Source organism: Haliotis rubra, unplaced genomic scaffold (genome assembly GCF_003918875.1).
Source record: "Haliotis rubra isolate DU_JTF1 unplaced genomic scaffold, ASM391887v1 Scf199, whole genome shotgun sequence".
In the NCBI taxonomy this organism is placed as follows: domain Eukaryota; kingdom Metazoa; phylum Mollusca; class Gastropoda; order Lepetellida; family Haliotidae; genus Haliotis; species Haliotis rubra.
The window spans coordinates 634944-649508 of record NW_025765991.1 but is presented as its reverse complement, the minus strand read 5'-3'; the positions used below and the strand labels follow the sequence as shown (position 1 = coordinate 649508).

General features: G+C 42.7%; 1 protein-coding gene across 1 annotated transcript in view; it reads right to left on the bottom strand.

The window, feature by feature from the left end:
• Positions 1-227: 227 nt before the first annotated feature.
• LOC124275174 (ras GTPase-activating protein nGAP-like) overlaps positions 228-14565 on the bottom strand; it is a 34286-nt gene continuing 19948 nt past the window's right edge. Inside the window, 15 exon segments of the mRNA XM_046710672.1 lie at positions 228-2708; positions 5027-5229; positions 5728-6708; positions 6711-7076; positions 7433-7543; positions 7914-8004; positions 8380-8455; positions 8695-8843; positions 9164-9342; positions 9937-10016; positions 10149-10311; positions 10612-10744; positions 11295-11349; positions 13446-13531; positions 13948-14046. Coding sequence (XP_046566628.1) covers positions 2453-2708; positions 5027-5229; positions 5728-6708; positions 6711-7076; positions 7433-7543; positions 7914-8004; positions 8380-8455; positions 8695-8843; positions 9164-9342; positions 9937-10016; positions 10149-10311; positions 10612-10744; positions 11295-11349; positions 13446-13531; positions 13948-14046 — 3028 coding nt within the window. The 3' untranslated portion in view covers positions 228-2452.

The following is a 14565-nucleotide window of genomic DNA, read 5'->3' as shown; positions in this document are numbered from 1 at the left end:
TTGTTATCCTTCATGAAGTACTGACTTATCGTGTCGTGTATTGATACAAAACAAATATATTTTGAGTGCACTGTTAAATGACAAGAAACTTAATTGTAAAGTATAAAATAATATTTTCTGCTCATATATTCGCAAAAGATAATTTTTTCATTAATTAACTCAAATCCACTAAATATACTTGTGTTGGTCTTCTGTTTGCTATCATTCATGAAGGAATAACAATGTTCTTTGTTATTTTACCATGCACCTCAACACAAGTTTGCTATCAAGATATGTATGGTTACAAAATGTATTGCTCCAGCCGTTAGTATGGCCTTGTCAAGTTGTCTCCCCCTGCAAGCATTGGATCAATAAATGCTGATCAACTGACGTCTCAGTGTTGTACGCCCTGAACGTCCTCAGTGACTACCAAACAACCGTCGTGAATATAACAATCTCAGGTGATGAGGTACAAGGAGATATTGCACAGACTGGAACAAGTCTTGAGCAAGTAGCATCTCAAGTGTCAGCGTTACTGTAATACAAGCTACTAGCTCCGCAGGTAATGGAATGCCAGGTTATGTGTTACTACTACTCTACCCTTGAGGCAGGGGTACACCAGCAGCCCCACCGGACAAATATACAACATTCTTGTCAGGATCATTGTGGGGAAATATTTGTAAGATTTCATATTTTTGATTACTTTATTTAAGATCATTATCAGATTGGTCTCAAAATATGTACAGTGTCCATACTATTAATTCAAGAAATGCATTGTATTTGTATAAGGTATGCTACAACCATTCTGAAAATATAAACGATAATAAATTGGTTATCAATCTGAAAAGTTGCTTTCAAAATTGTCATCTCTTGAGCATTTTTTTTATCTAAATAAAAACATAGAACACTGTATATTTAGATAAATATATTAACTTAGCAAGACATTTGAGTGAAGATGTAAATACTACCCACTGAGTTACCAGGTCCTCCAGCCCAGGGCTCGATTTAAGAAATGTTAACCTACTTGCACCAGGTGCAACCTAAGATAAAAACCTAGTTGCACCAGCCAAATTCCAGTTGCACTGCTTTTATTGCAATATGTAATGTAAGAAATATGGTATTGAATTAGATGTTTTATTGAGAGTTTACCCATTCAAAAATTGAGTTGCACCAGGTGCAAGCTCAGCTAATAGCTAGATTGCACTGTGTAATATTTGGGTTGCACCAGTGCAAGTAACCAAGTACTAAATCGAGCCCTGCAGCCTCATATTACACTATGACCTATCAAGCATCCTTATTTCACATCTTGTGTGTTATACTGAATCTTGGCTATTAACCTATGTTGTTTGATATCACAATTACCCTGTGTTGGGGCTGCTGTGGTTTACAGAGAGCTAAAGGTGGCAGACGTGTAATGCCCAGCTTACACAAAATCACAAAGGAAAAGACATGACATTAGGAGCCACCCGAGCATGAGGCCGGAAATGGTGAATAACAAAAAAAAGTATTAGCACCAGTTTAAAACAAAAAATGCATCTTAAACCAATGAAACTTGGTCAGCTAAAAAGGCTCCATACTCATGCATGCCTTTTATTCATTGTCCCTTGCCGAGAGCTTCATCCAGAACCGAGGTACAGAAACTGATGACATCATATGGCAGTGATACATGAATTATACAAAATATACAACAACTTCAAGCTAACTAGTACGGAATCTCACAAAATCGTCGACACTCTTACACTGGCATGCTCATGAATTAACAGAGTTATAAGAATGTATTAAATCTTAACTTTTAAATTTAAACTTTTGATTGCAAAATAAAATGAATACGGATTATTCACAATGAATCACAGATTACAAGGTCACAAAGTCACTGTTCATGTTTATCCATTCGGCCAATCTTTCATGACTGTTCGCTTACATCCAGCCCGCCTGGTGTCAGACTAGAGTTCTCTCCCTTGAACACGTTTGTCCATCTAGCACCAGTCTTAGAGACTGAATCAGTCATAAAATCCCCAGTCCAAGCCCCGGCCTGAACATGAGAATATGGTTAAATATAGCACTAAAAGACACCTTCAGGAACACCATCAGCCATCAACAATATGAGTCTGCACTCCAGGTACAGATGAGTCACTGCTGTCAGATTGTCAGTCATAGCAATAGCACTATATATAGTCAGACTATTTACCTCAAAGCTAATCATAGCTTCGAGAACAGATCATGAGTCTTCAATGGATTTCTACTCATTTGTGAAAGACCCAATCAGGTATCCTGCATTCCAAATGCACTGTTTCTGTATGATGAACATCATAATAAGTCTCGTGCCATTTATACACATGTAATCCTGCAACGAAATTCCATAAAAAGCTTGAGAAGTTACTGCATGTCCCTAGCGAGTTCCAACCTCAGACAAGCCACTGCTGAGAGATCGAGGGCTACGTTCAAGCAACACCAATATCACAAACTTGCACAACTAACACGAACTGCTCTTGAATCCCCCGAGATCGGCGGCTGTGATCTTGGCCCGAGGAGGCCCCGAGATTCCGTTTCGACTCTGTGTAGTGTTGTAGCGTTCCTTGAGGTCGTTGAGCGCCTGCAGGAGTTTAGAGTTGGCACTGTCCAACGTGTTGATCCGCCGTTCCTGTGCTTCAATCACTTCTTGTTTCTTGGTAACTATCTTCTGCATCTGTTGCTGCTCGTGTTTTAACTCCTCCTCAATTGAGACGAGTCTGAGAAAACAAGTTCAGAAATAATAAACCACATGATTGTACATACCATTACATCCCCAAACAGGGGTCCATGTATTAAGTGGAGTGTGCTCATTCTAAAATTTGATCATAAAACCAGATTTACTGCTCCAATTGATGACCACATGACATGGAACATGCTGATGGACAAAATGGCTACTGTGTGCGACCATCGAGGGTATCATGGTGTCATCTAAACAAGTATACAAGTCTACCTCCTGCAGTTACCAGCAATTCGTTGATAGAAAGGTTGGATGGTTTGTACTTTGTTGTTTAACGCCACACTAAGCAATATTCCAGCTATATGGAGGCGTCTATAAATAATCAAGTCTGACCAGACAATCCAGTGATCAACAGCACAAGCATAGATCTATGTAATTGGGATACGATGGATGATATGTGTCAACCAAGTCAGCGAACCTGACCTCCCGATCCCGTTAGCTGCCTCTTAAGACAAGCATGGGTTGCTGAAGCCCAATCCTAACCTGGATTTTCATGAGTTACTGACAGAACGGGATTCAAGTACAGTGTACATATGGGCTGAGATGTTCAAGCCCATCTTCCTACATCTGACACAGAAAGGAAACCATTTTGTACTGACAGCATGCCCTGTGTCAAGTGATTAGCAACAGTTCAACTCATAGGGTGGAACATGGTGAGGTGAGGTGAAATTGGGTTTAACGTTGTGCTAGAGAATATTTCGCTCATATGACGATGTGCATGCGTGTGTATGTGTAAGTGCGGCTGCTTGTACTAGCCCAGACTGAACCTGGTTTTATAGTGCTAGACCACTGAGATACCATGCCGCAGTGAAGCATGAATACCCCACTCAGACACATTATACTGACTCCGAGCCAACCAGTCCTTGTTGTACCCATTAATGCCGAGCGCCAGGCAGGGACCAACAAGTACCATATTTTTACGTCTTTTGGTATGGCGCGGTCGGGGATCGAACCAGCGACCTTCGGCTTGATGCTCTACATGGATGGTCGGTGGAACATGTTGTAGTGAATACAAAATAAATAAATAAAGTGTTCCTTTCATCGTACAGGTACAAAATGCTGGTAACACAGGACTGTTCCTCCTTTACATGTACTCCACCATGTGCACCACTGATAAGGATGTGTGTTTATTACTGGGGCTGAAGCAACAGAACTGGTTGTCAGGCAATGGTTTGCTGATCCACCGTGTACACAGGCAGACTAACTACACGTGACTGTGGACTACCAAAGTGGCTGGAAGTCTGGTTTTCCAAAACACTCTATTCACTGTTTCTTAAGCGTGTCTACCTACTCAAAAATATGCATTGGTATTGTTGGTGATTTGAGAGTTCATGCTTCTCTGATTTTATCCGTAACAAAGCGCATTGAAACCTACGCTACTTCAAAAAACATCTAGATTTATTCTAAAGTGTATATTTACATTTGAGACCTGCTGTTAATGATGGCCTGCCTCTGCCCATGTTTCTGTTGTGAAGAAGCTACTCTACAAAAAACATCTAGAATTATCCCAATGTCTGCAAACCTACCAACTTCAGGGTACACATGTCTCATCGGTGATGGTGCCAAGTATGTTTAGTGGCCTTCTTGACAGTATTTAACGCTTCTCACGCTGCCACATTTGACGAACATCAAAAGTTGTACAGGTGGTTGTGGGAAAGGATAGACAAGCACAATAGTCTGAGACTTTTAGGCAGTGGGGTAGCCTAGTAGTTAAAACGTTCGCTTGTCTTGCTGAGGACCTGGGTTTCATTCCCCATATTGGATACAATGTGTGAAGCCAATTTCTGGTGTCCCCCGCCGTCTTATTGCTGGAATATTGCCAAAGTGGCGTAAAACTAAACTCACTCACTCACTCACTGAGACTAGTAGGACAAGTTGTCACAAAATTTGGCTGATTTACAATCAGGCCTACAAATGGTGTGAACAAGTTGTTTATAACCAATGATGTCTGTTCCCGTGCAGATGTTTTCCACTGTAGTGAACCAACAAGGAGCCGTCTGCTGTGTCTGCTGCTGCCAAATAAGTGGCAGCAAAGGGAAGCAACTGTGTCGGCACTCAATGGAGATTGCTATGATGGCAGGGTTGATTCCCGTGAATCGAGTGAATATAACCAACCACTGCAGAGCCAAATTTGTACATCTAAGGCAGGTACCTCACAGTAAACTTGTTTAAACATTCCGTAAGAGGTATCATTCCTGAGGCAGACACAGCAGGAAAAGGGAAAGTATGACAGTCACAGGAACACCTCCTGCACACATTAACCTATAGGATTATAAGAGTTGTACTTGCATTTCACACCTGTTAATAATGGCCTGCATTTGTCCGTCCTTCTCCTCCTGCTGTTTCTTCATCCTTTCCTCGCTCATCTCCAGCCGATGCTGCCACTCGTTGATGAGGTCACGTGTTCCCGCCTCATGGTCCTGCAGTCGGCCTTCCGCCTCTCGCAGCTGCACCTGAGCCTCTTGCAGCTGTGTGCGAAGAACTGCTACATCACTCTCAAACTGTGCACAGAAAACGGACCACTTTTAATTTGATTCAAGATTTACTGTTTCCCTTAAGAGTCCTCTTCTCAGAATGTATATCTAACCTGCAATATTGCTGAGAAGGCTGACATATGAACACAAATATTACCATAAGTTTTCATTTCTAACTTATCAATTAAATTAAATCAATGAGAAGGGACTTCATTTTTTAACCTTTATCCAAAAGGGCTGTAGGAGACATTTGTTTTGTTGTTGAACACCATACTCAGCAATATTCCAGCTACATGGCAGATGTGGAAAACAACAGTCAACAACATACTGATTGCCTGCACCTAGTTCGTAAAAGCGATCTTAGCGCTTAGTTTAAAAGTTTTACAAAGATTACTTTGCGGAGCCAGGACCTATTCCTGCAGGTGTGAATATTGAAGTCTTTAGTTAATAGTTGCATTCTCCTTCAAAGAAACACAACACCTGTACATAACATCCACACTGTACATGTTGGCAGAATGTGCGTACCTCTTGTTTGGTGCGTTCTTGCTCTTGTAGTTTCCTCTGTACAGAACTGATGCCCATGTGTACAGCACTCTGGGGTGACAGGCGCCGATTGCTCCAAGACAGGGTGTCGTCTCGAGAAAAATTGTGCCCTAGAGAGCCTGAACTACATGAGTGAGCCGGGGAAATGTTCTGAGATATCACAGAGTCTGTAGCTGTTCTGCGCAGCTGTTCACTGTACTGCTGCTGCTGCAGACAGCCGAAGTCCATGCTGTGGGACAGCTGATATGGTCTAACAGTCTGTCGGTCTTGGGGCATAGTGTCATAGTATGAACACGACCTCTCCGGGCGAGGACTGCTGGTTGCTTGCAAGGGACTAGAGCTTCGAGGGCCGAGAGAGAACGATACAGGGTTATTGCTTGAACTCGATTGAGATCCATTCATTAGAGGCTTGTCACTTAACGATTCATTACTGGTCGAACTAGAAAGTTGTGAGAGTTTGCGTAATGGGTCGTTTGACCGTGAACGTCTTTCCAGTTTGACTGGACTTCTGTGCTTCACCGTGCTCGCTTCGTCATCACTACTGTAGGAGTCAGAGCTCGAAACATGACGAAGCGACGGTGGGGTTGATCCACGACTAGACTTCTGCTGGTGTTTGTAAAGAGGGTTAGAGAAGGACAAAGGTTGCATCGGGTAATGAATGATGGGTGATTTGGTAATCTCCCGACAATATTCTGGATGATTGGCTGGGTCCACCGGAGAGTTGGATTGGCTGTACCCAAATGATTGATACCCTGACGAGGCAACCGTTGACATCTGGCTGATGGACATCTGGCTGCCATGGGTGATTGGCTCCAGCTCCATCGATGAGTTCTGCTGATCCTCGTCCATGAAGGGTATCAAGTCTATATATTCATGGTTTGCAGTAACAGTCTCAGCTGCATTCACAATCTGATTCCAAGATTCGTTAACTTTCTGTTCGTTGATTTCACTCTGAGGTCTCACAGACACATTAGCCACTGCACTCCGCGGTACGAGCGAGAGTACGAGTAGGTATTGTAATGTGTATAAGTTCCATTACTCCTAGGGACAGCTTCACTGCTGCTAGTTGAGTCGGTGCCACCATTTTGAGCTGCCTTACGACTGGCAAAGATTGGCAGGTCATCAGCACTTTCCCCACACTGTCGGAGCATGTCGCGGAGCACCTCGGTCGGCGAGGTGTTGATCTGACTGCTGGGCGTGCTCATCATGTTGTCGTACGCTTGACTCTTACGGTTGTTCTCTGGCTTTGTTTTGCCGACCTCAGGATTTTCAAGGGCATCACTGATAACAAGCAGGTATCCCTCCAGACGCTTTAACTTCAACCTTGTAGCCTGGGGAGTAAAAACAAGGATTTAACTATGGACCTAGTGTCAGGGAAAATACTTCGTTTCTGACAATTTAAGAAAAGTTGTGTTTCCATTCAAAACTCTCTCACTATCAGAACAGCTTGATCCAGCTGTGTTGATTGGTGGCATTTTGAGTTGAAGGTCAAGTTCATTCAGAGTTATGCATTGAAACCTGATGTTAGACAGAGTTTTGTTTCAATTCTTTTATTATTAGTTACCTTAAGAAAATCGGACATCTTCAGTGATGAAAATATTTATTTACAGAAAAACAAGTAAAACATCAAGTAACCCCTATCATTTATTGTTATTACAGGAATATCTTTCTCATTGGCAGAACTTACCTCTGGCTCCTTATCAAGATATTCCTTGAGCAAAGTATAAATAATCGAGAGCTCCTTGCCCAGGTCAATGAAGCCATCATACTCCAAGAACTGGTTGCCTCCATCCAGACTCTGAAGAAACAACATGTTATACTTTTAAGGCCGATATGAATGTTATACCATACCTAACATCCTCTAGACTTGGGGTGAAATAAATTGTCTGAGTGAGGCAATAAAATACCACAGCTATCATCTGTGTGTAGCACTGGAATTTATGGAGCCATAAATACCAGGATTATTTCTAAGAAAGCATTACACTTTCACATAATGATTCTACAAGCAAAACATTGCAACTTGTAGTGATACACCAAGTGGCTACTTCAGTAATCATCATCAATCATCACCATCATCATCAACCTAAACAACTTCATCCCCTAAATCACCATCCACAATTAACCTCACCACCATCAGCAATTAACCTCTTTGCTATGCAAAAACTTACTGATATTTTCTTGAGGAAGTTCTTCATATTGGTAGCCTCTCTCTCCACAAAACTGTTCATGAACGTCATAAACTCCTCCTTCCCTCCGAACCTGACAACAAACATGTCCGTTAGCTAGATGGACCAGATGAAAACACACAAAGACCTGTACACTGTCATGTGTATTCCAGAGCATTAAACAGCTTCCATTAGGTGAGAAGGAAACCTTGACATTTCAGATAGGTACAACAAAATCAAAGAGTATCTACGCTGTTAGGCGAGCTTGTCAAGTTTATATTAAAGCCCATGTGAAATGGTCTAACCAACTTCATACACATTCTTGTGACAATACTTACAGTTTGTTTGATAAAACAAAAGTGCTTTCCAAAATGAAAAATCCAATTTACATTATGAAATGTCCCGGGAATTTTTCAAATGCTCACTTACAAGAGGCATATTTAGATAATGAGAGTGACATCCTGCTTACTTGGTGAAGTTGGCGAGGGTCTGGATTGTCTTAGCGATGAGGGTGAGGTTCCGAGCAGCACGCTCCTGGGGATACTCTGAAACAACAATTCAAATATTTGAATTGAACTGAATTGTGTGAATCTGTATTCCACTTATACCACGGTGTGGCAGGTTAACGTAGGAGGAAAGCGATGCAGGTCTAACATGTCTACCATGTTACTGTGCCTTATGGGATGCTCAAGGACAACTTGGCACAGCAAATTGCATTACCTTATACACTGGACCAGTAGTGACCTCTGTCCCCTACTACCCCTCTGATGGAGCACGTGCTTACCTTGCGTGAGTTTGAACAGACTGGGAGACAAGATGGCTGGACACAGGAAGCGCAGGAAGATGGAGGCACTGATGAGGTTGTCGCTGAAGTCTTCCTTTCCTCGCTGACGACAGCGATCACGGAAACTCGCAAATACCTCCTTCAGTTCACTGGAAGACAATAAAGTAAGATCAAGTCTCAGACTCAGGACAGTCACTGTACTGACTGACTGAGTTTTGGTTTGAGAGACAATAGGGTCAGATCAAGACTCTAACTCAGGACAATCACTGGAAGACAATATGGTCAGATCAACACTCTAACTCAGGACAATCACTGGAAGACAATAGGGTCAGATCAAGACTCTAACTCAGGACAATCACTGGAAGTGTTGCAATGCGATGATGTTGGTTGGACTTGATGTTACCCTAGTGTAAAGACTCCAGGTTAGGAGGAGTGAGATGTCTGTTAGGGGAGTGGATGCAGTGTGTACCTGGGGAAGTAGCAGTAGGAGTTGATGATCTTCACCCAGGCCATCTGGCTGTACATATCCAGGTTCTTCTGGTGACACTGCAGCTGGGCGTTGTTCGGCACCTTGGTCGGGTCCACCTCGCAGTCGTCAGGGGACTCAATGATGGACTTGACAAACTCTCCCAAAGTGTCTTGTAGGTACTGTTGATAAAGTACTTCGTGTTAACATTCAAACAATTCATTCAGGAGAAATAAGTTGATCTTTGAGGTATGAATTTGACTACTGATAACTTTTGTTGTCTACAACTAGTATTACAACAGAATCTTACTTTATCAAGCAATAGTTTCTTCTTTTCAAGCACTGAAAGATCTTATAAGACACACATTCCTAGCGATTATCTCCCCTTGATCAGGCCTGTAGCCACCGTCAGTGGCTGACAGTTCATTGTAATGGTTTATTTAGAGCGAGTGAGTTTAGTTTTACACCGCACTCAGCTATATTCCAGCTATATGGTGGAGGTCTGTAAATAATCGAGTCTGGATCAGACAATCCAGTGATCAACAGCATGAGCATCGATCTACCCAACTGGGATACGATGACATGTGTCAACCAAGTCAGAGAGCCTGACCACCCGATCCCATTAGTACGCCTCTTACGAAAGCATGGGTTACTGAAGATCAATTCTAACCTGGATCTTCACGGGTGGTTTATTTAGAATTTGTAAATTCCCTCTAGAAGTTAACTGACTGATGGACTAGTGGCTGTGTGTACCCGTCAAGATCCCACACACTCACCTTCTCTCCCACCAGCTTCATGTATGCCTCCATGGCCTTTGTTGCAATACTGTTCCCTCTAAACGTCAGATGTTCATTGTCTGAAACAGATAACAAACATCTCTACTGACCAATGGGTACATGTATCACACTAAATAGACGAAAATTAAGAAAGTGGTTTTCAGGTAAATATAGTCATAAACTCTTGAGAGTTCATAGATAAATTTGCTCACCGAGTCGCGCTATTTCCGCCATAACAACATCAGACAGAAAGTTTTTAGCTCGATTGAGCTTCTGCATGATATGTACAAGAGTGGTGGCAAGGTCCTCCTTCTCCCGGACATTCATCAGCGGCTCCACGGCCTCACACAGCTGGCAGTAGTCCGTTGTCAGGTACTGTAACATAGGTCATTTATCATTGTATAATAATCTGAGCTCTCTGAGTAGTATGCAATCCAAGCCAGTTGTGAGATGTTAGAACAGTCACATTGCCATTTCATCCTACCGGGTACCCATTCACTGCTGAATAGATGCACACTTCAAACAAAGTTACAAAACAACAACAAGCACATATGAATGCAATATAAAGCCCTGAACAGTCACTGTGGAACACGGTCACCCATCTACCTTTTTTTGACTAATAAAGTTGCTTAACTCAATGTAACCTAGTGGCTGTACGCTGGGCCATGTTCCTACCTTGACTAGATCCTGGTAGAGCTCGATGGGTAAAATCTGCACTGTCTGGTACCGAGCCTTCAGCGGAAGTATGGGCAGGTCACTCTTGGTTTCCTTGCCAGCCTTCCCAACAGTGCCCGACGCTGCTGTGAACCTGTATCCATGAGTCGATGTTAGTTACATCATCACAGTCAACTGCTACAACTGTCATCTGTTATATAGCTGTCTGGGTGAGTGAGTATGTTTTTACATCGCTTTTAGCAATATTCCAGCAACATCACGGCGGGGGACACCAGAAATGGGCTTCACACATTGTACCCATGTGGGGATTCGAACCCGGGTCTTTGGCGTGACGAGCGAACGCTTTAACCACTAGGCTACCCCACTGCCCCTATAGCTGTCTGGTGTTTGCAATGTAAGGCAACTAATCTGACAGAGACCAAATGAATTTCACTTTTTAATTGAAGTCATGAAAATGGAAGTCAGACAATTGGTCACCTAGATTTTTGTGGAATCCACAATGGCTGAGTAGGTTAGATCGTTGACTTTGTGTGCTGGTGATTAAATGCTTGACTCTGAGAGTGTGGGTGGGACTCAAAAGTACTAGAATCTGTTCTTTACTGAGAAAGTGTAATCCCAAATAGGACATGTCACCCATCTTCAAGAACAACAAATGTATTTAATGCATGTTCCTTAATACTTACCATTTCTCTACAAACTGTCGGTTACTGATTTCTGTCACCGGAATATTTATGTAACCTGCAAGAGAAAACACAAACTTTATTATTCTAAAATTCTGCAAAAGACATATATGCTCTTCAATGATTGAAATCCCATCTAAGAATGATATTCCTTCAAATATTTGAGGAAAACCCCTGCTAAACCCCCGGTGTAATATGCTACCTGGCTTCAGCTGGGAGTGGCATCTCGCCATCACTGTCACCAGTAACTGTGCTGGGATGTTTTCTCACTCAGGTTATAATTTGAATGGATGGCAACTTGAAGTGTCCAGTTCTCAGATTCAGATCAGAGATGTAACAGAGACTGGGAACATGGTTACAAGATACAATGAAGACTGGATCAGTCACTGGATGACTGAACACTTATTCATTCAGTGTCAAACAAATCAAAGATGTGTTTCATTCTATCTGACACTAAGGTGAGTGAGTGAGTGAGTTTGGTTTAACGTCGCTTTTAGCAATATTCCAGCAATATCACGATGAGGAACACCAGAAATGGGCTCAACACATTGTACCCATGTGGGAAATCGAACCCGGGTCTTCGGCGTGACGAGAACGCCTTAACCACTAGGCTTCCCCACCGCCCGACACTAAGTTGAGGAATGAAGTGTAGACACTGATAGTAGGTCTCCTGATGCAATAATGAAGGAATGTGCCGTTAGAAACGATAACTTGACTCGTCATCTGCAGTTAAGGAATACTGAAAGACCTGCACGTTTCAAGTCAAATCATGAATTTACCAAACAAAATATGTTCCAAACACCAATAACCAGGAGATCAAACACTCATTTCCTTTCTATTTGCGGGTTGTGACCCCATGGTCAAACAAACAACAATATAAACAAAGGTGAATATAATTTGACAAACTCTTTCAGCAAACACATTCTGTACATGACACATCAGTTGTACCCTAGCTGGCTATTTACCAAACATTCTCATGGAATAACTGGCGTTGTTTGAAGGTGCAAATCGATCAAGTGTTTCAACAAAATTCAACACCAATTAAAAGTTGACACGGAAATGACACCCAGGTTTGTGAGAATGAGAAATACCTTGAACAAAATGATTTTACAATATGCCAGGACTTTGGGAGGAAGTAACAGTTTGCCAAGTCAACAGTTCCCAGGGTCTGTTTGTGGCCAGGAAATTACGAACCCCTCTCGCTGTTAATAGCCAAATATTATCAGATCCGCTAAATCGTGTGGAAAGGTCAGAGACATTATCAGCTTCAGCAAAGGGGTGTTATTCTCAAGATTGGTTAAACTTTCAGCTTATTTGAACTCTTCCAGTCAATTACTGTTAAAAGAACATTAGTCATTGGACAGACAAGCTCAGCATCATCCAGCTCTTCACAGCTATGTGATATTACTCTAGGCACTGAGATCAGTCTTGACATAATTCAGTTATAATATTTAATCTTCATTCAATCGGTGCATAATTTCAACATCAGGTCTCCATGTGCACAGCTGAAGGTTAATCAATGACTTCCTCCTGCACATGGTAAGACATGTTTGCAGACCATCCCATTAACGACTGTTGGTAAGTGCTCGGACCGTTTCAGTTGTTCAATACAGAAAACAGCTCTGTAGTGTTGCTGCCAGTCAACCTGATGTCAATATCAATCAGCTGAACAATCAACATTACCATTACTAGTGGATGTTTTATTCAAGCTCTGCATTCATTTGAAAATCTCAATTCAGTATGATTGGAGCATGGGCTAATGGTCTGTCTGCTCTGACAGAGTGACTTAATTTGACGATACCTGCAACACATTGTGACAGGTACAGATATATGGCTACAGGCACACATATATGGCTGCAGGTATAGATATATATCTGAAGGCAAAGATATATGGCAATGTAACCATCATTTGACCTAAGTGAGTGACATTTTTTAATGTCCAATGCAATTGCCTATTATTTGGCTCGGGTTTAGCGTCACACCAGAAATGGGCTTCACACACTGTACCCATGTGGGGAATCGAGCCCGGGCCTTTGGCGTGACGAGCGAACGCTTTAACCACTAGGTTACCCCTCTGCCCCTTCGACCAAAGTGGATGTACTGGGCTGTATGTAAGACATCAATATACTGGTCCCGAATCAACAGTTTACTCACCGACTAGAGTGTTTTTGTCTTTCTTTTTCTTCCGGTCCGCCTCCCGGAACAAGTTGACAGTGATGAACTCCACTGGTGGCAGATTACTGCAAGACAAATACATTGCAACTGATTCCATTTGATAGGCTAACCAAGTGTTTGCATTTATGTTTCCATAAACTGGAAACAAACAGGTCAAACCTTCAAACACATAACTGTTTCCTGATTGCCTGATAATGGAACGTGGAAGGGTGTTTATGGTATTATTGCACTGAACAATTTCACTGATTTCATATTGTTGTGTTCAGTTAATTTTGTGTTTTAAATGAGCAATTTGTAAAGTAATTATTGCTGTCTATTATTCTATTTAGAGAGTTATAGAGGTAAACAATTGGATTTCCAACTTTGTGTAAATCTGCAACATGCATTTACACTGTGTGCAGTCTGTGGACCAGAAAAGCCAGTGATCCATATTGTGAGCACTGACACAATTCCACCACTCAGTAACACGGGCTGCACTTACTTGAACTCAAAGTGTTCCCCCCAGAAGAGCATGTCGTTCTTGGGTTTACTGGACGTCCGGGCATACAGCGTCTTGTCCAGCAGAATTTCACAGAAATACCTGCAAACAAACACACAAACTAGAACACAAACAAACTGGGAAAAGTCACAAAAGCAAACATAAAAGTCAAGTTATATTCGTTAAGAAGGATAAAGTTCCTATGTCCTGATTCTGTGGATACGTGGAGTCAGGGGTTGTAGGGTAGGGGTGAGAGTTGGGAATTAGGGGTTAGGGCTTTGCTAGTTTGGGGGAGGTGGAGAGGAAGAGAGATTATATTTGTCTCTCTGATTCAGCATGTGTGGGTGGGGACCTCTGGGTGTTGTGGGCATGGGGGTGTTGGGGCCCTCTGGGTGTTGTGGGCATGGGGGTGTTGGGGGCCTCTGGGTGTTGTGGGCATGGGGTGTTGGGGGCCTTGGGTGTTGTGGGCATGGGGGTGTGGGTGGGTGTGTGGGCATGGGGGTGTTGGGGGCCTCTGGGTGTTGTGGGCATGGGGGTGTTGGGGGCCTCTGGGTGTTGTGGGCATGGGGGTGTTGGGGGCCTCTGGGTGTTGTGGGCATGGGGTGTTGGAGGACTCTGGGT